The following is a 26,165-nucleotide window of genomic DNA, read 5'->3' as shown; positions in this document are numbered from 1 at the left end:
ACACTTTAGTAAAAAAAAAAAGGATCTCTGTGCTTCACCAAACCCCTAACAAGGGGAAAGCTACAGCATCATTTAACAAGGCTGCCTTAAACCTGATTAGAATCTTTTTTTAAATTTTTTTTTTAATTAAATTAGATGTTAACCATAAATCCTGATGGAACCAAGACACGATTTGTGTTTTTATAAAATTAGAAATAAAGGTTTTTCCACAGTCGCTTCCAAAATAAAAAATGTGAATAGTTTTCTTTAAATTACAACCCACTTGTTGGTGATTCTAAATCCAAAGCTTTAGTCTTGGATAGAGACTGACTGCTTAACAGATGTGTCACTCTAAGAAGCAAGGTCGTTTCCCATTTTTAATTTTATTCTGGCCAAACAAGCAAAGCTGTGTGATCCTCTTTGAGTCATCTGCTGACTGTGAATCTTTGAAGAGGATCTAAAAATAGTGTTCACCTCTATTATTACCCTACAACCCCCGCTTTCTCCCTGTGTCTGTGTGCATCTTCTCATTGCCATCTCAGAATTGCTTTGACAGGCAACAAAATGGATTTAAAAAAAGGAAAGAACACAATGGGGTTCCACCTGCACTTTGTGGGGGAAAAATAAATAAAAGAAATGTCCTTTAATTTGTTGGTAATCTGTATTTTTAAGCAAATAAAATGTTTAACAAGAACAGCCTCTTAGTCATGCTAGTACCAGTAGTTGGGTTTTATTGAGCAGTTATTTATGAGCTAATGACCTAATTCTTGTGGCGCCTGCAGATATGGAAGAGTGAACTACGTTCTGGCAAGAAGACTGGAGCTTCTCAAGGAGGTGGCAAGGCTTCAGGAGAGCCTGGGCGTCCCAGGAGATGTGTCATACACCTGTGAAACTGCTGGTCACTTCTACCTCTATCAGGTTGGATCAGGACCTTGTCTTTCTTTGCAATGGGAATTGAAAGTAATGAAGGTTCTTCTTCTCAGTTTGCATGGTCTTTGACAGTGTTAACGTTTTCTGAAGTTCTGAATTAAATCCAACTTGGATATTATCTTGGGCAAAAAAAAAAAGAAAGACAATCAGACTTTTTTAATGGTTTTTCATCGTTTTTTCTGGATTTAGTTATTGCGTTAGAGCAATAAAATCAATGAAAACTATTTACAATTTTAAATGCATTTAATTTCTATCTGTTCCTCAGGTCCTTTGAATTGAAATAATTTGACTGAAGTTTGTATTCATTAAATCTATTAAGCTTTTTTCAAAGTGTCACAGTTTTCCCGTGGACTCTCAGTTGGTGGTACTTATTCCCGCCATCTCAGAACTATTTCTTCAAGCGCTTATGAGGAATGCTTTTGCAGGCAGTTGTTTATTTCTCAAGCTTCATTAGCAAAACTCTAATTAAGAGTTTTTCCTTTTAAAGACACCCACAATCCATTTCTACAATCTTTAATAAGTCATAGTTTTATCTCTCTAGAGAGTTTTGAGCTGTCACTCAGTTATGGACTTTAACATTAAAAAATCAAAGTATTCCCAAACCTTTTGTTTCACAAATCTTTTTTCTTTTTGTCTCTTTTTTTAACATAGTGGGTTTTGTTTAAAACTGGCCCCCTAAAAATAATTAGTTGCTTTAGAGAGGCTATTTTTGCTTTTCCAATCATTTTAAGCTGCAAAACAAAGTGGCAGATAACGTGTGTGACATTTAAAGAGGTTTGTTTCCAAACTACTTGAAGGCGATTGTGTCTGTGATTTATGATGATTGTGTGCATCTTTATCAGTTAAAGGTTTCTATAATAAAACGAGCTATGGAAAAAAAAGTCCACACAGATGGTTAATACCCTGTTGAGATAGATCATTAAACCAGTTTAGAGCTTCAAGTTGCTTTTTACCTGAATATTTGTGGGGGATATTTATTCTACTGCTTAGTTTAAGCTTAGTTATTACCTCCTCAGAAAACACAAAGCTAATCTTTTCTCATTGCTGTGTTTTATTATTTTTGTTGCAACAATAAAATTAGAATCAGTTTATCCTCATGCTGTCCTCTGGCATTCAGCAGTTGCTAAAGTAGATTTAAGCAGTCACAGCTAGGCAGTACTCATCCTCTGACACTCAAGTTCATGCCGACAGAAAATAGAATATCAGTAAATAAAGCTTGATTGATATTCCTCTCCCATTACAGGTTATGTCCCGCTGGGAGGAATACATGAGCAAAGTCAAACCCAAACAAGGCAAAAAAGCGGACGTGGGCGATGTTGCTGCACATTTTCCCTTCCACAAGTACTTCTCCAACGCGCCGCAGCCTGTTTTTAAAGGCCGATCATACGAGGAGGACATGGACATCGCAGAGGGCTGTTACCGCCACATCAAGAAAATATTCACCCAGCTGGAGGTAAGGAGGTCACCGACAACCAACGTTCACTGGTTCCTTCTTTGAGCTACTCTTTAGATTTATTCAAACACTGCATCCCATTCCATGTAAAGTTGAGATAAACCTCTTTTGCTTGAATAGTTTGGTTTTTGCAAAACAATAAAGCAGACTTAAAAGCATGTAGTTGCTTTTTAAACATTGATAATTAAGAAAATGGCATTTATAAAAACACGTAATTACTATGATTTAAAGAAGACAACATAGGTAGACAATTATCCTCTTTTTTTCTCCCCCCTTTCTGATTAATTTAAAACACTTGACAAATACAGCTGACTAGGTTCCATTATTTCTTCTCAGCACAAGCGTTGGTCTAACAAAAAAACACCTCTGATTTATGGGAACACCAAGATGGTCTCCAAAAAGCAATAAAGAAGTTATTGGCTAGAGGTAACATCCCGACATGTGTGGTGACCTTGGTTTATCTGGCTGGCCTCTGTATCACTGCATCACAGCATCTCTCCCTCCTCCCTCAGCCTCTCCCATGCTGCAGTGAAATCTGCAACCCCATTAGGAGGTGCTGCTTTTTATGGTGCAAGGTAGCAGGAGCAGCATCCTTCTACTTTAGCTTATCTGTCTGTCTTTCAAATCGAAAATCCATCTTGAATAACTCCATATGCTGTCTATTTTTGGAGACAAAGGGTTACTGCAGATGCTCTGACATCCAACCACATTTCTCTACTTTTTTTTAATTTAACTTTCTTTTTCTGGAATTCTCTCCAATCCTTAATCCCTTAATTTAAATTTCTGATCACTCTGGAGTCATAAAGGTTAAAAATAGACTTTATTAATTTTGCATTTTTTTGATCGATTTAATATTAATGCTAAGATAGTAACACATCAAACATTTATACCCCAGTGCTGTCCAAGTCTACTTCTTCCTTCCTCCCCCTTTACCCTTTACATGGCTTATGTGGTAACCTGAAACAGCCGGCTCACCCATACTCCTACTCGGTTTTATGTACTGGTTTTGCTGGAAGAAACTGGTTGGTTATTGTCAAAAACCCAGCTACTGTTCTTAGATGCCATTCAAAACCATGCATGAAACGCTTTTTATAAAGCTGCAGTTTTTTTCAGCGATTTAATCCTCCAAGAAGGAAAGGAAAGGAGCATGTGGGTTTTATTGTCCCCCCTTTGAAATTGTGCTAAAAAAGCAGATATTTGGTTCTTTCTTGGGTTTGTTTGGCTTTAAAAAAACACATATTACCCAATAAAGAGGAGCCGCCTGTAAGAGAATATTGGTATATTCCCTCAGAGTAGACACTTCTAGTGTATTTACATTCAATTATTTGCTTATCTGCTTGTTCTAGATTTGTTAGTGATGGTCACATTTCTTTTAAGAGTTCTTAAACACAGACACAACTGTTTCATATTTTAAAACTGTATTATAGTTAGTACAGATAGTATATACTTAGTTTAAACACATAAACCTTTTTTTTTGTTTAAATAAAGACATACAAAACACAATTCTTATGTCCAACAACTGAGCAAACAGATCAGAGCTGAAGGCCTTTTGCGTTGGACAGGTTTTACAATCACAAAAAGAGGTTATATATCTTCAAAAAAAACCATAGTGTAAATTTGTATAAACCCCTTTTTGCTTTTTATTATTTTTTATCTATTTGTTACATTTAGTGTGCGTGGGGAGGGATTTTAACATGTTTCTAAATATGTTTAGTGATTTAGCCTCTTTGATTTGTTGAAGATCTATCCATACCATAATAGCCTGCATTGAAAAACATATCTATTCACTTTACTTCTAAATTGAGGTTTCTAGAAAAATACATTAAAATTAAAATACATTTTTCTTTCTCAAATTTATTTTGTATATTCTGGGGTAAACATTTATGATTTAAAACCAAAACTATATTTTACAAAACCGGTGAATTAAAATACCGGTATATATTTTATTTGGAGGATGCCTATAGTTACTTCCTGTGATTATTTTTGTTGCCTTTTTCCAAAAGAAAATAAAAAAAATTGAACCTGTAAATGTTTTGTTTGGGTTTTCTCAAATTTCAATACAATAGATCAAGTATGAATGTCTTTGACAGGATTTTTATTTTTGGATTTTAGTTAGAGTTTTTAGTTTAAGAAATCATTAAAAGTGTTTTTTTATTTAACTATTGTAATTTTCCCAGGATTTGAAGATAGAAATAATTGTCTTTGCTCACAGGAACTGTTCATTACATTCTGCAGTGAAACTGAACTTTCCAAATACAAAAGGCATGAATAATAGAAACAGGAAGTTCTGTCACACTGATTGTTTTTTTTAAGCATCATAGCTCTATAGTGCATCTTTTTGCACTATAAAGATGCACTACTAACCCAATCTTCATCCTTGTTTATAGGAGTTTAGGGCCTTTGAGTTGCTCAGAAGTGGACTGGACCGTACCAAGTATTTGCTTGTGAAAGAGGCCAAAATCATTGCCATGACCTGCACGCATGCAGCACTCAAACGTCATGACCTGGTGGAGCTTGCTTTCAAGGTAGATTCATTTACATCAAGATGTAAGAAAGCATTCCGTAACACATTATTGAGAAACATAAACCAAATGAATCTTCTTATTGGTAGTATGACAACATTCTGATGGAAGAAGCTGCTCAAATTCTGGAGATTGAGACCTTCATCCCCCTTTTGTTACAGGCAAGACTTTTGTTGTAAACTAAAACATATTGCCAATTTAGACAGTTTTTCTGTAAAAACAATTATTCTATCTTTGTATCTTCTTTTGACTAGAACCCAGAGGATGGTTACAGCAGACTGAAGCGTTGGATTATGATTGGAGACCACCACCAGCTGCCCCCTGTCATCAAGAACATGGCCTTCCAGAAGTACTCCAACATGGAGCAGTCTCTCTTCACTAGATTTGTGCGCCTGGGAGTTCCCACCATAGACTTGGATGCACAGGGCCGTGCACGCGCCAGGTGGGAACACTGACGAAACAAAGCAGGGTTCTGGGGTTAGCTTAACAGTGAAAGTGCTGCTTCCACCCTGAAAGGCTGACTGAAAGAAAAGTTGTGTTTGTCATTCCACAGCCTTTGTAACCTTTACAACTGGCGCTATAAACATCTGGGTAACCTGCCTCATGTCCAGCAACTTCCCGAGTTCCAAGTGCCCAATCCCGGCCTGACCTTTGACTTTCAGCTGATCAACGTGGAGGACTTTAACGGGGTGGGCGAAACCGAGCCCACTCCTTACTTTTATCAGGTAGGTAAAAACGCTTCAGTGTACAAAAATAATGTAATCCACCAAATTTGTTGTAAATCCTTTTAGGGAAATCATAGTAGTAGGATTAAAGGTTGTCATCTGGAGAATTGACAAAGCCTTTTGGATAAGAGGTGAAACGTCTTCAACTTTAAAAACCAAGTCCCGATGACAACCTTTAAACCTACTACTATGATGGAATCAACCTGGATGAAAGAGAGTCGTCATAGACACATTTTAGGGAAAGCTTGTTTGTGAAAAGTGTTTTTAATGGGATTTACGGTACCTGGTTTGGATGAGTAGGTGGAAAAAACAATTGGAAAATAGGAGGAAACCATAACAATCTTTTTTTTTCAGAGGTAAAAGAAAATGTTCTTTTAAGCCAAACATTTTCTCAAGTTTTATATTAAAATGCACAGTGACAAAGAACTTTACATTTCTTTTTAAAAAGACAATGCAGCAGGTGGACAGGCTTTGCTTAAATTGGTATCTGTAAAGACTGGAGACCTGCTCACTCATCCCCTGCTTTGATTACTTTTAATTAAAGACATTTAGTTTAATTAGTGACTGTTTCTCATATTTATTGCCAGCCTGCAGTGATTTATTGCCTCCAACTGTGGACTTGGTTATTACAGCAGATTATCTGCATGTTCTGGATTCGTTGGACACAATTTGACTGTAGTTTTAGTTTTTATTTAAATATTTTATGGGAAAACATTTATTACAACCTTATGAACTTAAAAAAGTAGAGCAGAGTAAAAACAAAAATAGGAAGTCAGTCTTAAAATCAGACATGAAAACTGGTAAGCAAACGGTGTAGAGTCAATTAAGCTTTTTGAAAAGTAAATTTTGCACCGTTTTGTACGTTTTTAAAAATTATTTACAAATGCAGTTCAGATATGTTATGTTTTATTTTTGACCCTCATTTAACAGTTGAATGAGTGACAGAAACTACATTTAATGTTGTAGTTTCTGCCTGTTAGACTTGAAGTTTAAAACATAAAAAGCACTAACGTAGTAATTTTTTTAATTTGGTTTTGTACAAATGGCCTTTAATTTGATTTAAGCGTCTTGAAAATGTCGTAAAAATCCTTAAATTTAACTTCTGTAAATCTGTAGACACTCTGAGATTTAGGCAAATCCAAAGTGTTTTGGTGGAGGAATTTCATACAATCGAATCATGAAATGCATCAGATTCATGGATCAATTAACCTTTTTTGAATTATTTCAGACAATAGTTTGTTTGTTTTTAGTGTAAGAACGAATCATCATATTGATGAAGTTCCACTTTTATGCAAATACTTTTTTTGCGAAAGGTAATAAAATCATTCACTTTTAGAAATCTTTAAATATAGCAAATCAAAATAAAGTCTTTGTCTAGGTTTTTAAATGTAATACTTTGCTCTAATTAAATTAATCAGTTATCATTGTTCTGTAACATTTTAGCTAGCCGCTCGACCAACACTTAATGTTTCACTGCTCATATCAGTGGCATGGTTTGTAATCAAGGACATATAGCTGCTAATTCCTCTGTAATCCCCTTTTTTCCCCTTTCTTTTACTTTAACGTGCAGCATGAGTCCGTATTCATCCATCACTTCATTTTCAATGACATGACATCAGTATCTGTTACACCTGTAGCACCCATAAAAACACTGCAGGATCAGCTGAATGGCTCATGTTGCACAATATGCAGCACTTTCTGAGCACAATTGATTGCGTTCTTTTACAGAGATACTGTCACGTACACACGTCCTCCAATGTGGAGAATCGTATTCCTGCTGTGCCTCCAGCTCCTCCTAAGTGGTTGTTTTTACAGCAGTTTCATTCATTTTTAAATTTCTGTGGCTCACCTGCCAGTTCTTAAGTTAAATCTATTACTCTGCAAGCTTACAGTGGTTGTCCGGCACCCACTAGAGGGTTTGTCCTTCACATCAGGAGCCAGATTGAGTTTCATCATGACATTGCTCAGACTCCAAAACAGCGTGCGGACAGGCGGATCTGCTGATGGGGTTGTTTGTTTTTGCACAAACACCAGCAAAATGCCATTTATTTGGTCAAATGTTATGTCTTATGCTTGTCTCAATGCTGTATCCACCTGTTGCAGAAATACACAATATAAAATTATAAAGTTTCACAGAGAAACAGGTTTTTCTAAATGACAATACAGCTGTTTGTATTAGATTTTTAGTTACGCTGATAATATTTGACAACCTAAAATGAAACATCAGACGTTCTTTTGAAAATGTAGATGTTCAATAATTGTAAAAAACAAACAAAACAGCTCTTTTGATTATCAGTAGTATAAAATCAAAGCATTTTTTTAAAATAGTCTAATTGCGAAATGTTTTGTTTATGCATATTCAAGATTGCATTTGCAACATTATTGCAACATTATTAGTTACACAATTTCAAATTTTTAATTAAAAAAGTTTCATTTCTTAAAAAATAATGTCCCATTTTTTCGTCTCTAATTTTAAATATTCAGTTTTCGTTGTCTTATGTTTGCTTTTGCAGATAACTTATTTATTTTTAAATGATTTTTTCATTGATAACTGTTTTATTTCGTATTTTTTCATTTGATTTCACAATAGTGTACTGCTCATCAAAACGTTCTCTACTGTTTCACAGTCCTGGTCCTTCTTCTGGTTGTACCATGCATTTTCCTCAGGCCTTCATTTACTCCTAAATCCAGATCATGTGCGCGTCTTAAGGCAGCAGGTCACATGAATCTCGTCTCCCCTCCAGGTTACCAGTTTCTCACTTAGTTGCCAGGATATAAAAAAACAAATACTGACTTTCCAAGGAGACGGATGGAAAACACTGGAGTTGAATCCAGACCTGGATAGTTGAACATGTTTTGCATTAAACTTGCTAAAGCTGAACCATGTCGGAACCAATAAATGCATGCAGAAGTCTTTTGCTTCTTCCCATTTTCTAAATGAAGTTTAAATCCATTGATGTTACTTCAGTGTTGTCTAAGGGCTCATGAACAGTGAGATCAATGGCCTTTCTGTCACACAGCTTATACATTTCTGCTTCACATTATGCATCTTATATTACATGAAAGCAATTGATCTGATGAAACCGATGGCAGTGTAGATTTATGCTAATCTTTATGTGCAGTTTATTTCTATGTTCTTGTTCTATCCCTTCGTCTTTTATGGTCTGTATTTTTACTTGAGGACTTTCTAAATTCTGGTGACTAAATTTAGAAATTTTAGATTAAATTAATCAAATTCATAACTTTTTGAACATTTTTGTTTAACAGGAACATGAGGGTTTGAAACTGGAATGGTTAGACATATTTTAGATGGTTTTCCTGGTGTGCACTCTGAAATTGTTTTTTTGTAATGAACTACTGCTTCTCTGCAGAGACACTGTCCTATAAAATGACACAGGTTTGGCATAATCGTAGTTAAAAGGCCACTGAGAATGCTTTTAGAATAGATCTAAAGATGGTCTGTAATGTCATTTTCCAAAATATACAGAGCAGTGATTAGCTTACGTTTACCGTTTATTTTATGTATAAATATATATAGATATAACCTGTATGTGTATGGGTCTTTTTTAGTACTGGCTGTTGGAAGGCCAACAAAAGACGTCATTTTTTTGATGTGTTGATTTCAGTTCAACTGGATCAGAAACTGTTGATGGAGCTGCATAAATTACTAGGAGAGATGAGTGTCCTGTTTATATTTAATTGAATCTGGCTGAATAATGCATAATGTTGGGTATTTTTTTGAATAATTCTGTTTCAGTCAACATATCAGTTTTGCCCGTGTCACAACATGAAGGCAAAACATGGTTTGTGAATTATATTTTGATAATGTGTGTTTTTTTCTTTTCATATTTCTTCTTTCTGTGAAGAACCTGGCTGAGGCGGAGTACTCGGTGGCTCTTTTCATGTACATGCGTCTGCTGGGTTATCCTGCTGATCGCATCAGCATCCTGACCACATACAATGGACAAAAACACCTGATCAGGGATGTCATCAACCAACGCTGTGCTTCAAATCCTTTCTTCGGCCAGCCGAACAAGGTAAGAGGCCGTGGAACTGGATTGCTTGTTTGAGCTTTCATCTTTGAAAGATTTTTTTTTTCTGAAAACCTGCTGCATCTTGCAGCTCGCAAAATACTGTAGATTAAATCGGTGTTTCTTCTACTATACAAACCACTCCAGTATTGGTGTTATAGCAAATACTTGTAAAGCCTGTGGATGTCTGTAATCCATCAAAGAAGTAGCTGTTTGGATTAAAGTCTGATTTAAAGATTGAAGTTTTTTTAGACTTGAGGCAGGTTGTCTTGTCATTTTTAGTGAGACTTGTCTGAGCTTTCCTGCAATGGTGAGAACAAATTCTGCAAAGGATGCAAACTATTTCACTTTTCAAGGCTGACAGAACCACAACATACTAGACTCCAAATGTTTGATCCATTGACTGTAAATGAGAACTGAATTGGCTGAGTGTGACATTGAAATGGCTTATTTCCAGCTCCAACAAAATTAACTCAATTCAGTCGCAACAAGGACGCCACCATGATGGAGCCAGACGTTGTCTGTAAGCCGTAATTAGTTCAAGTTGGTCTAAATTAACAATCTACAGCAACCACTTTGGCCAATCAGAAGCCAACTTGTCGGAAAGGCCACACCCCTACCACTTGAAAGTGGCGTACACAAAATGTATCAAACATTTCGAACATTCAACGTGACGCCACATACTTGAATTGAGGACTTGCACCATGAAAAAAATATGAAAAACAAATTAGGATTAGCAAGAACATGTTAAAAAAGGTTGCAGAGCAAGAGTGGTTCTTCTGACGAATAGAATGACTGAGTCATAGCTGTTTATTTCTTAGTCAAAGTCTATAGCTATGTCCGAATTCCCATCCCAAGCCCTAACTACTAAAAAACAATTTAGTACGGGTATTTATAATGCCCTGCATTTTAAAAGCAATTCGGACACCACGCTCATTTCTTTTTTTTTCTTAAACTGCGAATATGACGTCATCAATTTCAGTTAAAATTGATATGTGTTTTAGGATGACTATTTATAAATCCACTGTCATCTGAAGATAAAAACGTTGATGGTTTATTATAAAAATACATTTAACTACATTTTTTTGCAAAAATTGATCGAATGCAATGCATTGTGGTCTATATTCGCCAATCTAGTAACCACTGATGCACACTTGTTTTTTGCAGAGACTTTTGGGAAATTTCTAGGGCACTCGATTTTGGAATTGTAGATTCGGACAGCACTAAAACATGGCGAACACTGTAGTAGGAATTTAGACACAACCTATGAGATTTTGGGTTCCTGGAACTAGCTAACAACTTCCTGTTTGGACATGAGTAGGGAGGGGTCACTCTGTCCAGTTCTAACGTGTACAGTCAATGGTTAAATCACTTGAAGGTGACATGGCTGCTTTTTTTTGTAATAAGGAAGGATTTAGCACTCCCAAAATACACGTTTTCTCATGTTTATGTGTAAAAGTCTCACTAGAAAAGGGGAAACACGCTCAACTTACAAGGAGAGCTTCTAAAGGGTTTCTTCACACCTTAAGATGTCAGTGTGAAGTCCAACCTCTTATCCTCTATTGCACCAAGAAAGTCATTTACAGCTCTGACTTCTCACAAGACTTCAATTACCGTGGACACTCTTTTTTTTGTGTCCCCTTGGCGGTAGAGCATGTGGGTCATACAGAGACTTGATTAATCTGGAACAGTTTAAAGTTAAAGTGAAACCATGAGTTTTTCAGCACATAGAGCTGCTTAACCCCGGAGAACCCAACAACAGTTTTCTTCAGGGCTTTCAAAGTTAATTAAACAAATTTGGTTTTTGTTTGTTTATTTTGGGAAGCAGCAATTAACAGCTGCGAAAAAATGAAAAATATAAACACAAAAATAATTTAAAAATAGGGGAGAAATATTACATATGAAAAAAAAAATCAAACGATAAATAATAAATAAACAAGGATGTGGATCCTTTTTCTTATGCGATGCCGTGCCAACAGCCAATGGCAGTTATCTATCCCTATGCTATTTGCTCTACTAAATGGTTGTACTGTCTCGCCGTAGGTGGTTTCCTCTTTATTTATTCTTTTTTTGTTCTCCCACCTTTCTTCACCTCCTCTTGGATTTTTCACACATGCAAAAAGGTCACTTTGTCTTTAGGCATTCCAGGGAAACTTGCAAGATTAGAGTGAAAATGTCAATCCAACAGTTATATAGTGATGTTGTTTGTGCCATAGCAACCAGTAAACAGTGCAGTTCAGACACAGTTCACACATGTAGCTGTTTCTAACGGTGAAATATTTGATTCCTTTTTTTCTGTTCCTCTTTTGACTTGAGCTGACAATAGGCAAACGAATTTCAGTACTTGACAACAGGAATATTTGATTACTGTTTTTGTTGCCAATATTTTAATTAAAATATCCTGACTTTCAATATGTTCTGTCTAGGAAAACTAAGAAATAATCAAACTGAATGATTCGGCCATGTCTAGACATTACAACAGATGCCACATAACAGCACAAGTCAGAGCCTCGTCTTTAAAGTGAAAGATGAATTTCCCTGTCCTGTTTCCCCTTTCTGTCTCTTCCTGTCTTGTCGGCGGTTGCCACTGACTAAGCGACTCCTCACTCGCTGACTCCTCCAAAGTAACTTGCATACCAGACATTTAGTTGGAGTCTGCCTGCGAGCTCCACTAATTACATTTTTAAAACATTCACACGTCATTTGGTGACCGTTTGTTAAATGTCAAGCTTGCTCCCAGGGGTGTCTTTCAGTATCTCTGGAAATGTTTCTGAGGCGGAAAACTTTGCGTATGAATGTAGTTTAAACAGTGTTTGATGTGTGGGGGACCTGAACTGGCAGGAGCTGCGTCGGAATGACGGCGCCATCAGCTGCACTTCCGTGTCTTTATATCCCAGTTTGATGACTTCCTGTCCCGCTTTTGTCAGATGATGGAAAAAATCCAAACAAGAATAATAATAAGTAAATAAGAACATATCATAAAGTTTAGGAGGAGAGGGATCAGATTCTCCTCCATGTTTGTTTTGGACGGTGCTTCTTTTCTGAATTGCTGTCAAGAGAAAATACTGATACACATCCAGCTGCTGTTAGTGGGAAACAAACGCTAAAGAGCAACCGGTTGTCAGTGGGGAAAAATTGAATATATCAGCCTATTTATGTTTTTAAAAAGTCACATATGTCACTCCTAATTATAAGTCACACCCCTGGCCAAAGTATGCAAAATAATCAACTAGTTTTGGGACAATAAAGTTTACTTAAATTAATAGTGAACTAGTTTGCCTCTTAGTTTTTAGTCTTTGTGGCCTCAAGCAGCTCATTTGTTGCTTCTGAAAAGTAAAAAGTGGGTCATGTGTGAGGGTCATCATCCAAAAACATCAACATCATTTAGGATCGCAATTTTAGAGTCCAAAATAAATCCCGTTAGACCACCTGCAGGTTAAATGTCCCACATGTGGTTATTTTTTCCGCTGTGCAACCGCACCTTCTTGCATTGTCTTGAGGTGCATTCCCCTCCTCTGACAGGGCGACAGAAATTCTGCTGATGCATGTGGAGTGTCCTGCATTGTTAAGACATAAAGCATCATTCAGTGTGCTCACACCCGTGGTCGGTACACGTGCCCGGTCATAAACTGACAGGAGTGACAGGCTGCTGGATTTGCTGAAACGAAGGCTGGTCAGACAGCGGGAGGGGAGGGGAAGGAAGAAGAGGGATTCTTGTGGGAAAATGCTGAGCAGCTGAAAGGTCAGACGCTGAGCACTGGGCCCACAACATGCCTGACAACATGTCACAATGGCTAAACTGAAGCCAGGCGAATGACAACAACTTTACTCTGCTAACTTTAATAAGCTAAAAAAAAAGGGAGGAAAAGCCAGTTAGCACCAGTCAGCCTCAAAATACCAACCACTAGCATAAAGCCTTCTACTGAAGGGGAGAGACGTTTAGGAAACATCCAGTCATACATTCTTTATTATGTTTGCCTTTACCCTGTTATTTTTATGCACTTTCATTTTTTACTTTTAAATGTGAAGATGTTATCCAGGTCATAAAATAGAGGATTGCCCCAAATAAAAGGAGTGATGGACTGGAGGGAGCAGGATGGGTTTTACCTGCCTCAAAGAAGAAAAGTGGAAAGTTTTCTTGTTTAAAGTTCTCTACACTCGTCTACAAGGCCACAAAAAGTCTTTTGAGAGTTTATTGTTACAGAAGCTGCTAGAAGAAAACCTGCTATTAAAAATTTGATAATGACACTTTGACAGGCTTAGCACTGAAGCATCGTTTTGCATGTTTTTCCACATTCTCAGCTGTGTATCCGCAAGTTTGACTCTGCAACATGCATAATAGCTAATTGGTGAGGAATAGTAGTTTTATCCTTTTTCCTGCAGCTCTTTTAGTTGACAAGGCCAATATTCCCTGTACAAAATCGGTTTGTGTGTGTGGCTCATGGTACATCACGTGTGTTTGTGTGCCTCCTCTTGTTCACAGTCATGTGTCACATTGACACGACCTCTGTAATTCTCTCCCTGGAAGATTTCTCATAAATAACTAAACACCATGCAAAATGATGTGCCTTAGGGAGATTGTCGATATGGGCTCCTGTCTGTGGGCCAAGAATAGCTTCCTGTCTAAAGCCCCTCTGACTGCAAGTTCTTAGTTTCGTGTGCTGAAACATGCATGCAGATCTGCAGTTCATGTTTGGGTTTTAAAAAACACAGGCGGCGATTGCTCGTTCTGCTGTGAAACCACCATATTTTAGCCTGTGGTCCTGCACCTGTTCTACATAGCAACAAAGAAGCAAAAATGGGTACTTCATTAACCCCTATGGCTCACCTTTTTACACATTTTGCACATCCTCTCTCATACATGCATTTGTCACATAGCAGTCCATATGTTCCAACTGCAAAGCAGTTTGTTAAAGGTTGCTTCTTAGTGCCCGCTGCTGTGGGTCTGGTTGGGTTCTCTGTGGTATTCGATGTTTTATTGATTCTCAATGCTGTTTCTGTCGAAAATAACCTTAGATCGAGTAAAAAAAGGGGGGGGGGGGGGGACCTTCCTGCCCCCACCAATAACTAGAGGCGTATTCTGGGGGGCCTTGATAAAAGGCTAGTGGTGGTGAAAGCTTTGTAAGCCGTATTGGCACTCCTGGGTGCCCATGTGGCCCTCAAAGATAACCGGAGTAGCAAGACAGCACCTCTCAGAAAGAGAAAAACGCGATTTAACATTTTCATGTCTATGCTTCAGTTTAAACCACCCAAACATTCCAGCTGCCGAAATTTAGCTGAAAGTTTTTACTTATACGAATATATGTGCTTACCTTTTAATCAACATAATTGATGTGTTTTTGTCCAGGTTACAACTGTGGACAGGTTCCAAGGGCAACAAAACGACTACATCATCCTCTCACTGGTCCGAACCAAAGCTGTGGGACATCTGAGGTAAGTCATTCCCAATGAGCAAAAGAAACCAAACACTAAATAGTTACTGACTCCCCACAACTACTCTACTCATAAACTGCTGTTGTACCTTCAAGTTTATCTAAAATAAATACCTTGAAGTAAACAACATGACAGAAAAGCTGGCACGGGTGTCTCCTGAGACAGCTGCTCTGGAGACTTTATCTGAAGTTTGGAAGTTGTAACTACACCGAAGCATGTCTTAAACACGCATAAACAGATTGTCACACTTATCAGATCTCTTTTATCCTTTTCCTAAATTACACATTACCTGGGAAAATACTTGTTTTTGTGGCCTCTAGCTGTTGCTATTGCTGTAGTTTTTAACTATTTTTCTTTTTTGAAGTAACAGTTGTGCTAAATATTCCTCCACATGACTGAACATTTTCAGCTTCTTTTTCTACATTTCCTTTACTCTTAAATGGTTGGATTTACTTTTGAGAACTTCTTTCTGTGATTAAAGAAAATTTATTCCTGTAGCTTTTTGTTAGTTTTTTTACATCTGTTCATAAATGTAAACAACATGTAAACATGCTGTTGTTAATTTTAGTACCAATGACCATTCAAGAGACTTCACGTTTGTCTGCAGCTGAGTCTCTGTACCTTCCTCTTCTGCCTCCATTTAACTGAACTGAGCTGTTGTCAAACTGCTGAATTGCTCAGCTGCCATGTCATCCTATAGATCTTGCTTCAGTATGCTGCTTGTTTTATTATCTGAAAATGGAGGGAAAATCATACCCGGCTCTTGTGTAGAAAACACTGGCCGCTGGCTGTGATGCACGTATAGCTTCATTGTAGCACCGGACAGCCAGTAAATTGAAGTCTAGCTGGGATAAAAGCACTTGGAGTAGCTTACAGTACGGACTTCCCTTTTAGGTGAAATAAAACTCAATTTTGTTCTTTTGTCATCTAGCAGATAAAGCCACAACGTTGTAAATGAGAATTAGATTGGCCCACTGAAAGTGGATGCTTGTTTCGCTGCCAGTGACTGCTGTTCTGTCTGTTCCATTCATCTGATCTTATCTCACTCCTGATATTACATCCAGCCGTGTTGGACAGCGTCCAGCTGTTTAGTGCACAGGATGTTATAGTGAAGCATCTCTAAGCACTGAAGCCTTAAAACATCGATTTAAGTTAGCACTTTGTCATGATCAATATGTCTACAATTTTTATATGTTAACGTGAAAACCTTTGTGTGAAACATTTTTATGTCAAAATAAATGCAAAGACTATTTCCTTCTTGATATAAACTTCTCAAATTAAAATACAGCCGATTTAAAATTAGAATGCTAGACAATTAAGAAATCATTTTACAATGTTGTAAATTTGATCAATAATAAACGTTTACAGCCAATAAAAGCCATCATTTAAGACACAATGAAGAGAGATCAATCAAAACTGAGCCTCCATACTATGTATACCACTTGGAAGCAAGTACCAAATGTTGCAATTCCGCAAATGACCACTGGAGGCTGGTTTCAGATCCTCAAACATTAGACGTGGGGGCCAGTAGCCACCACATACTTTTACAAGGCATCTGATTGGTCAGTTTATAATAAAAAAAACTTTAACAAAATAGAAATAGCAAGACCATGGTTAAAATGGTAAAATAGCTAGAATGGTTATTCTGACAAAGACAGAGTAATAGCTTTTTATTTTTCAGTAGAAGCCCATGAGATCTTAGCTTCTTGGAACCAGCAGACACTTCCTGTTTGGAACATGAGGGGTGAGTCGAAATTTGGTTGGCACAACTGCAGAGTGAAGCCCCAGAGTCCCCATGACCTCCTGTGTGAGGGATAGGGGTGTCCATCCTCCCGTTAACTGAAGTGTTACCTGGAGAGAAGTGTGTGGACAAGCGGGATGACACTAAGAGTGAGCTCACTGGAGTATTAGGACAGGAGTTGGGTAGCTGCGGTGCTCGCCAAAAGCGAGTGCTCCAGTCTGTGGATGGAGAACCAGAGACTGTATAAAGAAATGGACAGCCAGGTGTAACGTCACCCATAGAAAATGCCTTACCTGCGGTTCCAGAGAAATTAATCCGATTCAATCGCCGTTGTTCTGTGATATGGGCATCGCCATTTGAGCCGGTCGACAGCGATTCGTCGAGTCGGTCTGAGTCAACGTTTCGTATGGCAACTACTGTTGCCAATCATGAGTATGCTTGTTTGAAGTAAGCTAAATGGAATTGGCGTTTTTTTAGACAGCGCTACCTGATCGATGCACTGGCTCACAATACCACAAGCACCTGGCGTCTGCATGACTGTGCACAGGGTGGGTGGAGGCTCTTAAAGGAGTCCGGTCGCTATTGGAGACGGGCGTCTAAAGTAACAGGCACCTGTTGCACCCGGCGTTTATTGGAGATCAGCGTCAATTAAAGATTGGCGACTGTTGGAAGATATACAGTATTTTTCTGGATTTTGGCCGCTTGGAGCTAGCAGGTACTTCTCGATCTGTGGACACTGGACAGTTTAGCTGGCTACCAAAATAAAGTCAGAGATATTATCCCAAGCAAGAAGAGGTGTTTCAATGATGTTCAATGAGCTATTTATAGAGAGGTGATGCTATTGTCACAATCACAAGCCAATCAGATTTGGCGTAATTTCAGAAGTGCTTCTGAGGAATGTGCAGTGGGGTGTATTCCATAGTGAGACATAAAAATGAATGCTAAGAAAGAGAATTATGGGAATTTGGCTGCTTGGAACCAATGACTACTTTTTATTTTTTATTTTTATATTTTGTGTGAGATTTATTCACAAGCTAATGTCCCAGTGTTTCTTAAAGAATAGCGAGGCTGTTCAAAGAAAAAAAAAGAAGTGTTGTGTGTGTGGTGCCATAGGAGGAGGATTGTGACAAACACTGGACACTCTCCGTCCCACTCCCCCGGACTCGCATCCTACCCAATGGCAGCATGCTGCCATGACAACCACAGCTGACCATATGATGAGCTGACCCCTGCTTTGACAAGAGAAGCATTCCCGCTGATACACACAGGCAGACTCACATGCGGGATCTCACACTTTTGACAGGGGAGCGCAGATCCAGACGTGTTCTGGCATGCACATGCACACATCTGAGAACACAAACAGAAATAGCTTTGGTCCACTTTTTGTCATCATGTCACAGCATGGCACAGTACAGTACAGGTGGGCATCTTTCAGCAGTGTGTCCACAGGCTACCATGCCTTAGAACAGGTTCATGTCCTCCTCAGTGCTGCTCTCATTAGTGAAGGTTTCTGTAATTTGTCTCTGGGGAATATTTTCATACAGTTTATAGAAATATAAAGTACATTTGAGCAAAATCTCTTCAGTATTGTGATGCTAAGGTTAACATAGCTCTGCTCTCCTTAGCTACTCCATAAGCCTGTTTATGTGCATATTCATAAATCTCATCATACACATTGCAAAGATTAATCCCTCTAATCTCAAGGTGCTCAGGTGGACTCTAAATTCCATATTTTGGACTGCATTTCAGTGTGAACTTGTTTTTTTCATACATAATAGGTCTGCACAATAAATTTCAAATTTATTGTTATCACAATTTCAAGCTGTGCAATACCCATAATCTGGTTAGGGTTAGGATTTTTAGTTGTTTTGCTATTTGTTCATGTATCGTAAGCTATATCGTCATAGCAATATTGATCACCTATATGGCAAATTGCAAAATTTCGTCATATGGTGCAGCCTTAATATATAATATTATTTTCTAAGGCAGGACTTTTTTAGTGTGTGCTCTTCCTGCTTTAATTTAAAACAAAAAAAAACTCTTAAAGACCCATTCTGATCATCTTTTGATATGTTTAAAAAGCGTTCCCGGTGGTCTTTTAATTATGATCATGCAGTTTTAAGCCACAATCGACAGGACAGTTACTGCAGAGCGGCAGGAGTTTAGTAGAAATTCACTAATTTGAGTGCAGAAATATTTAGAAATGCAACTCAGAGCTTAATATTCTTTGTATATTGTTCCCATCATCAGAAAAATTCAACAAATACATGCTAAAAACACCAAAAAATATGGCTTCCATCGGAGTGGGTCTTTAAAATCCAAGAAAAACAATAAGGAACAGTTACTTCTATGTTGAAGTGTTCCACAATATTTGACTGTGCTTTTTTGTGTTTTAAGAGGCCATGCACGGTTACAGTGAGGTGGCTAAACTCCCACCTTTGCCTCTTCAGCAAGCCAAGCAGAACTCTTCATCTGCTGGAGAAAATGACTTTTGTCTTTAATCCCTTAGTTCTCCACAATGGGGGGGGAAAGTTACTAAACCTACTCTTTCTTGTACTCTCCCACTCTCCCTCTCTTTGTCTTCTTATCTGTGCCCTTTGCCTCCCATTCCTTTATTTCTCTTTGAGCTTTCATATTTGTTCCACTAACCTAGTCCTTCTTATCCGTCTTTAAACCTCCCTCCTCCTACACCACACAGCTTTTTCCTTGTATCATTCCTTGTATCATCATCCCAGCTTTGTTTTTACCCCTACACAACAATTTTTTTCTTTCTTTTTTTCCTCTCCTACTCACATTGTTTTGATTTTCTTTTTTTATTGTCCCCTTTGTGTCAGAATGTTTCTGAAGTGGATTTCTTCCCCTCTATCTCCACAGGGATGTGCGGCGTCTGGTTGTGGCCATGTCAAGAGCCAGATTGGGTCTGTACATCTTTGCTCGGGTGTCACTGTTCCAGAACTGCTTTGAGCTGACTCCTGCCTTCAACCAGCTCACTGCCAGGCCGCTGCAGCTGCACATCAGACCGCACGAATACTACAACCAGGAACAGCCTGTACGCGCACGCACACACATGCACACGGTCGTCTCTTGACCCATTATAAATGAATGCGACATATGTGTGCTTTTACTTCTGTAAGCCTGGAGCATTCTGTGCATCACTTTTAGGACACAAGCTATTATAGTAACAATTTCTATTCTTACAATTATTACCAACTGTAGCTTTTTCAGAAAGGCCAAGTTGTTTTAAATATTTCTGAAGCTCCTAATTTTTTAAAGATAAAAGCAATTGTTCTACTTAGCATCCCATCATTCCACTGCTGCCGCAGCTGTCAGATCCCTTCCCTCTGTAACAAAAAGATGAATTATTCCTCCCAAATTCTCTCTGATCTAAATCCTGTCATTAGTATTAGTCTGAAATGCAGGCTTTATCTGCAGTTTAACCCATTGATCAGAAGACGAAAGCGCACGACACGACTCCTGTGTGGTCAGTGCTTCTCACTGACTGGAGTATGTAGCAACTGGGGTGTCTAAAATGCCCCATAGCCCCTGACACTTCCTGTGACTCCAGAGTGCTCATCCCCATGAGGGACAGCTCTTCTCGGCACACACATGCGGCCCCGGCTAAGCCTGTCCGTCTGCAGTCAGAAGACCCCTGCTGCTAACACACAGATGCAGATTAGAAGTCAGATTTCTGTCTGGCAGCTCTCGCCTGTCATTGGCTGTTGAACTGCACAACGTTTAAGTAAAATTACTACTCTTAATTCAATATGTTTTAAAAAAAAAAGTATTATTTCACTTTGGTTTACTGATCCATAAACAGCAGTGAAATTACACAGTAGGAAATGTTTGAGGCTGCAGCCGGCTCTGCTAATGATTTTTACCCACTTGACTCTGCAGTTTAAGCAGCAGATTTTCATATACTGTCAGGTCACCAACTGCATCCTAAACCGTGATCAGTATGTGAGCAGTGACAGCTGGAGAGGAAAATTAGCTTACAACTAACAAGCAGGTGAAGGAACCGCAATTTCCTCGTTTATTTAGACCCCGATCAATATTTCTGTGGGTGAAGCTGAAGGATTGACTTCTAATCAGACGGACAGAAATCTTTCACAGCACATCCTGAATCCTAAAGAACCTTCCTGCTTTTGCTTTTCAGAGAGATGAGTCTGGGCAGCCAAACCAAGTGGTGAAGGACATGCCAGAGATGGCAAATCTTGTGTACAACATGTACATGCACATGATGCATCGCTCCCAGAAGTACAGACAGGTAAAAACATTTCATCTTCAGTAGAATCTGTCGAGGAAGAATAATCTGAGCATTGTTGCAGGTTTGTTTTAGTTTTTGATTCTGGATTCATGTTTTTACTGTGACCCCCAGGACAAAGGTTTTGTATTTTTCACTGTGTTTGTGGTTTTAGTTGAACCGTTTAACCACCACAGCATCTCAGCTGTAACAGGAGGAATCTGCATGTTGACATTTAAGCGGCTAACGTCCATTTTATTCAGTGAAGTTCAAAAGCAACCGGTTAGAGATGCATCCTGCCTTGTTCATCAAAAGAATTGAACATTTTAATAAAAGTTTATCAAAGTGCTGAAACTCTTTTGTTGGTTGTAAAAATAAAAAGCCTGGCTATTTTTTGCTTTGTGATGCAATAAGGTTTTTTTTTTTGCTTGGATGTCTCAGGAGCAGCAGCAGCAGAAGATGGCTTTGCCACCACAACAAACCAAGACGGATGCTGGAGCTGAGGAAGCACCAGACAACTCCCAGAAACCACAGGATGACACCCCCATGGAGCAAGACACCCCAGGAGACACGGGCTCCGAGCCAAACACAGGAGACACCAGCGAGGCCCCGACTGACCAGGGAACAGAAAACCATGCCAAGATGCCCGAGCATCCAGGCCGAGACAGCGACAGTGATGAAGACGAGGCTGGTGATCAGTAGAGCATCCTCTGTGGGGCTGCTGTTGAGGGAACAGTTGATTCCTTTGGATAAAGGAAGTTTGTTTTCATTGATTATGAACAAGCGTTTTTTTTTTTTTTTACTGCAGAAAAACCATTTTGATAAAGTTTTATTTTTTTCTTACGTCTTAGTATGTGTTGCCATCAATAAATGATTAAAAAAAATCTGAAATCCCTTTTCCCGAGATGAAAATGTGTCTTATTTCTCCATCCCACATCCCTCCTATGAGAAACACTATAAAGTCATCCTCTTTCAGGTTTTCCTTGATTCCTTGATGCTTTTATCCATTCATCTGCTCAGTTCCCCTGTGCGTTAAGCACAGCTCAAATCTGATTGGCTCAACCTTTACCAGCAACACGATCTGCAACTAAGCTCCATTTGTAGGTCAGTCACTTCACCCAGGAGCCAGCGTGCATACAGGGGGATTTCAGTCTGCCCCCAGGACATACAGCCACTCAACCAGCATTAAATTCATTCATATATTTCTAAGCTAGACTAATAAAGTGGCTTGCAGAGTTGTTGACATCCTCTGAATCACTGTTGGAAAAAAAAAAACAAGCATCTTAAAATTTGCAATGACAAAAAAGTAAAAGCCTTGTTAAAGTCCTGGTAAAAAGAGAAAAAACAAACCCAAACCATTGATGAAAAGAACAAAAAAAGTTGCTTTTTTTTGTCAAATTGAAAAATATTTTTGCAGTCAAATTTTCAAGCATTAATATACTCAATTTAAGGAAGAAATTAAGTATTTCTTGGAGTGTAAAACCACAAAAATGTTCTAACCTAAAATCACGTGAAACTCATTGAAAGGTTTTGGGTCACATGTGTCTCTGCGTTGTGTAAAACCGCCTGTTCCTGTTCCCTTTCTGCCTTCTCCAAGCTGCCTGACCTCATGACGGTTGAGTTATCTGTGGTACTTTGTTGTAAATTGGAGTTAACTGGTGGGACCTGGCTGCTGCTCCCACAGTCCTCTCTGGAAGGCTCAAGCAGGATCCGGGAGACTTGTTAGGCACAAGAAAGAAACCGGGCACTCGTCTCATCAGACGCTGAAGGTGAACATGTCTTTTATACTCACAGGAAAGGTATTCAATAGATTCACTGATTTGCAAAGCTCTTCTAATATTTGCTCAGAACTAAAATAGGACAGAGACTAACTGCATGCAAGAAGTCAGAAGGAGTTTGTGCAAGTGCTGTTGAGAAATGTTGCTGATTCACAGATGCAATAAAATCAAATGACTTTATTTGTCAATTTAGAACCTAATTATTGTCAAATGGCATTTACACAGTATTTGCTTTTTTGCAGTCGTGTTTTCCCCTCTTTTATGTGTGGGAGTTGGCCAAAATCCTGAGATCAGCCACGAGACTTCCTCGTGTGGAATGAGGAATTTATTGCCTGACCCTACATGACAGTAGTGTCACAACAGGATATTACACATAACATGGAGCAGAGCCTTGTAGTGGAGGAGGGTTGGACTGTTGTGTCTTCAATCTGGAACAATAAGCATTAAGACACACAAGGACTTGACTTTAGGATGGATTTTATGGTGCATTTTTCCTTCAAAAGCTGCTCATTGAAACATTCCAATTGACCTAGTTCATTTCCTAATTGATATTGATCCCTATCCCATTAGAATATTTAAAACATAGCTTTGAAAACCACGGTCCTATTACTGGGTCCGAGTTTTCTGCCCTGTAGTGGATTATTATTCCACTAGAGGCAGTAGAAGGGCTTTTCCTGTTATTTTAAAAATGAAACACTTAATGGGAAAAGTTTTGCTCCTATTTTCCGGAGTATAAGTTGCAGGAGCAAACAAATGCATAATAAAGAAGAATCAAATATAAGTCGCAATTTAAGGGGAAAGGGTTGATGTTTCAGAACAAATCCTCCAAAGCATCGGTAACCACATCTCCACGTCTGTCATGATCTTTCAGTCTTATTTTTAAGGCGATCTTTTCCCTTTTTGTGCAGCGAAGTGCTGCATCTGAATAACATTCAGTGGTTCTTCATCCTCTCTGTAACCCAGTTTGATGACTTGCTGTCCAGCATTAATCCGAGGAGGGAAAAAATAAAAACACAAATTATAACGTGCTGATGCAAATAGGAAAAATATAATAAGTTCAGGACGAAGATCAGCTTCCACTTTTGTTTTGGACGGCGCTTCTTCTGCGTCAACTGATTGTTATTTGATAAAATAATCAATATATGATCTTATTTTTTTTTTTTAAATCAGCTATAATTTGCTTCTGAAAATAAGTCTCACCCCTGGCCAAACTAAAAAAAAAAACACGACTTATACCTCGAAAGATATGTTAATTTTCAAAACTTTATGGTGAGATCATCTCATATATTGTTAATATGTTTTTAAAGGACTTCTTGCTGTATTGAAATTATGCAAAATGTGTTGATAATTCTTTATAAAGCAATTGAACCATGTTAAAAATGTGTGGATCAAGTTTGAGACGGTGGGTAAATAAGGTGTTTTTTTTTCTAAACATGTCAATATTTTTGCATATTGAACTAATAATCGTGAGCAAAAACCCAACTGATTATGCGTTGTATTATAACTGATACAATCTATATCTCATAAATAGAATATTCCAAAAAACTTCTAGTGGATTTGTTTAAAGGCTTAAAGCCATCTTAAGTCCATAAAATCTGAATTTTCCGTTAATCCTTTGATATGGGCTTCATAGGGTCAAGATTGTTTTTCTTTTTTGTAGAAGACTCCTAGTTCAGAAAAACTGCTTGGCATTAGCAGTTGTTATTTGTCAGTGTTGACATTTCTTGTCATTACCAAAGATCTGACCTCTACTGATTTGCTTTTAGTGGGTGACTAATTTGCCAGGTCAACACAATGTCAGTGGGTGGGCACTTGACCTCAGCAGGCAGACTGGCCTGGTGGGTATTTGCGTTGTAGTTGCTGGACCATCATTCTTTATCAAGATTGCTGCCTAATTCTGACAAACATTTTGAGATTATCAACAGTTCTTCTCTCTGTCAGCTTGGTTGTGGTGTACGGCTTTGCTTTGCAAAAATACATCTGTTCTGGTTCAAATGTCCATCACTCTGAACTTTCAATTTTTCCTCCAGACTAGGATGGCCACTTGTGGGTCATGCTTCTGGTGCATCGTGTGGCTGCTGGTCCTGCTGATCATTGGCTGGCCCATCAGCATCACCTTGGGGGGTCTCTATGGCCTAATTAGCCCCCTCACTACCTGCCTGGGGTTGGACCGCCTCTCTGATTTACTGCTGGAGGGAGCCAACGTGGGCCGGACCTGTGCCAACAATATGAGACACGCCAAGCCTTTGTGTTGAGAAATCAACACTTGATCACACGGATCACAGCCGACGTTGTTGCCTTCACCTGAAGAGAGAGCTCCCCTTTCAGAACTGTTAATGTCTGTTTTTTTAATACACTGAAAGTTTCAAAAGGTCTGGAAAATGGTTTCCACTTCAGCTGTTAACACAAGTATTAACCTCAGATTTATGGTTTGTTTGGGTTTTTCAGGAAGAAAATAGGCTTTGGGTTCACGGTCTGAGCTTGCTGTTTAATTCATGATGACACTGCGTACAGAAGATAAGAAGGAAAAGAGCATTTTTAATAATGGACATATTTTGACTTTTAAATGACTATGGAAAGTTATAATGCGATTAAACATGCTTTTGAACTTGCCCTCTGTGTTTATTGATTGGTTGATGGTGTGCAGCACTCTGATGGAAATTTATGCAGAAATCTTGAGGTAAATAAAGTCTAAACAGACTCGATTTAAAGGTTTATTCACACATCTTGTTTACCATCCTTTTCATATTTAGGCACACAATGAGTTTAGGTATATCCCAAAATAATCCAAAGTCTGGTCATAACCTAAATACATGATGCTTCATTTTTGAAGGTTATATGCGTTTAAGTTTATTGTAATTATAAAATTATATTTTTTGTTCAAACCTTTACTTATATCTTGCTTCTAAATGTCTTTGTTTAGGTCAGTGGTCTGCAACTTTCAACACTTAAAGCACCATTTGGGTTGATTAGTTAATATTTACCATAACTGAGTCAAAGCAGCAACGTCTTACTTTACACTTGAAAAAATAAGACACTGATTATGTTAATGTCAATATTATTAAAAATATAAATAAAGTATTGTTTTTTTGCATAAATAAAACAATTTTTTAAAAATTTATGAAATAGTTAACTTTGTCATAACTTTTTTTCACATGACTTCCTTTCAAAATAAAAGGCAATATGTACAACCTAGAATCGTATCATTGCAGCAAATGTACCAGTAGGCGGTTTGATGTCAGCAGATATACACACACACACACATATACATGTGTATATACACATATATATGCCTTATAATCCAGTGCCTCTTAAGTATAATATTTGGTTGTG

At 38.3% G+C, this 26,165-nt stretch overlaps 1 protein-coding gene and 1 long non-coding RNA gene across 2 annotated transcripts in view; both read left to right on the top strand.

The window, feature by feature from the left end:
* The window catches only part of aqr (aquarius intron-binding spliceosomal factor), a 45,558-nt gene extending 23,608 nt beyond the window's left edge, over positions 1-21,950 (top strand). Inside the window, exons 26-36 of the mRNA XM_023951542.2 lie at positions 762-897; positions 2,153-2,362; positions 4,750-4,887; positions 4,974-5,045; positions 5,139-5,326; positions 5,438-5,609; positions 9,476-9,646; positions 14,988-15,073; positions 19,689-19,863; positions 20,968-21,078; positions 21,496-21,950. Coding sequence (XP_023807310.1) covers positions 762-897; positions 2,153-2,362; positions 4,750-4,887; positions 4,974-5,045; positions 5,139-5,326; positions 5,438-5,609; positions 9,476-9,646; positions 14,988-15,073; positions 19,689-19,863; positions 20,968-21,078; positions 21,496-21,756 — 1,720 coding nt within the window. The 3' untranslated portion in view covers positions 21,757-21,950. The remainder of the gene's footprint in view (positions 1-761; positions 898-2,152; positions 2,363-4,749; positions 4,888-4,973; positions 5,046-5,138; positions 5,327-5,437; positions 5,610-9,475; positions 9,647-14,987; positions 15,074-19,688; positions 19,864-20,967; positions 21,079-21,495) is intronic.
* Positions 21,951-22,637: 687 nt separating this feature from the next.
* On the top strand, positions 22,638-25,445 carry LOC105356908 (uncharacterized). Its single transcript, XR_910958.3, has 2 exons — positions 22,638-22,823; positions 24,863-25,445. It is a non-coding gene; the product is annotated as an uncharacterized LOC105356908 (long non-coding RNA).
* The last annotated feature ends 720 nt before the right edge of the window (positions 25,446-26,165 follow it).

Source organism: Oryzias latipes, chromosome 22 (assembly GCF_053564925.1).
Source record: "Oryzias latipes strain Hd-rR chromosome 22, Olatipes_Hd-rR_3.1".
Classification (NCBI taxonomy): Eukaryota; Metazoa; Chordata; class Actinopteri; order Beloniformes; family Adrianichthyidae; genus Oryzias; species Oryzias latipes.
This window is presented reverse-complemented; position numbering and strand designations above follow the sequence as displayed.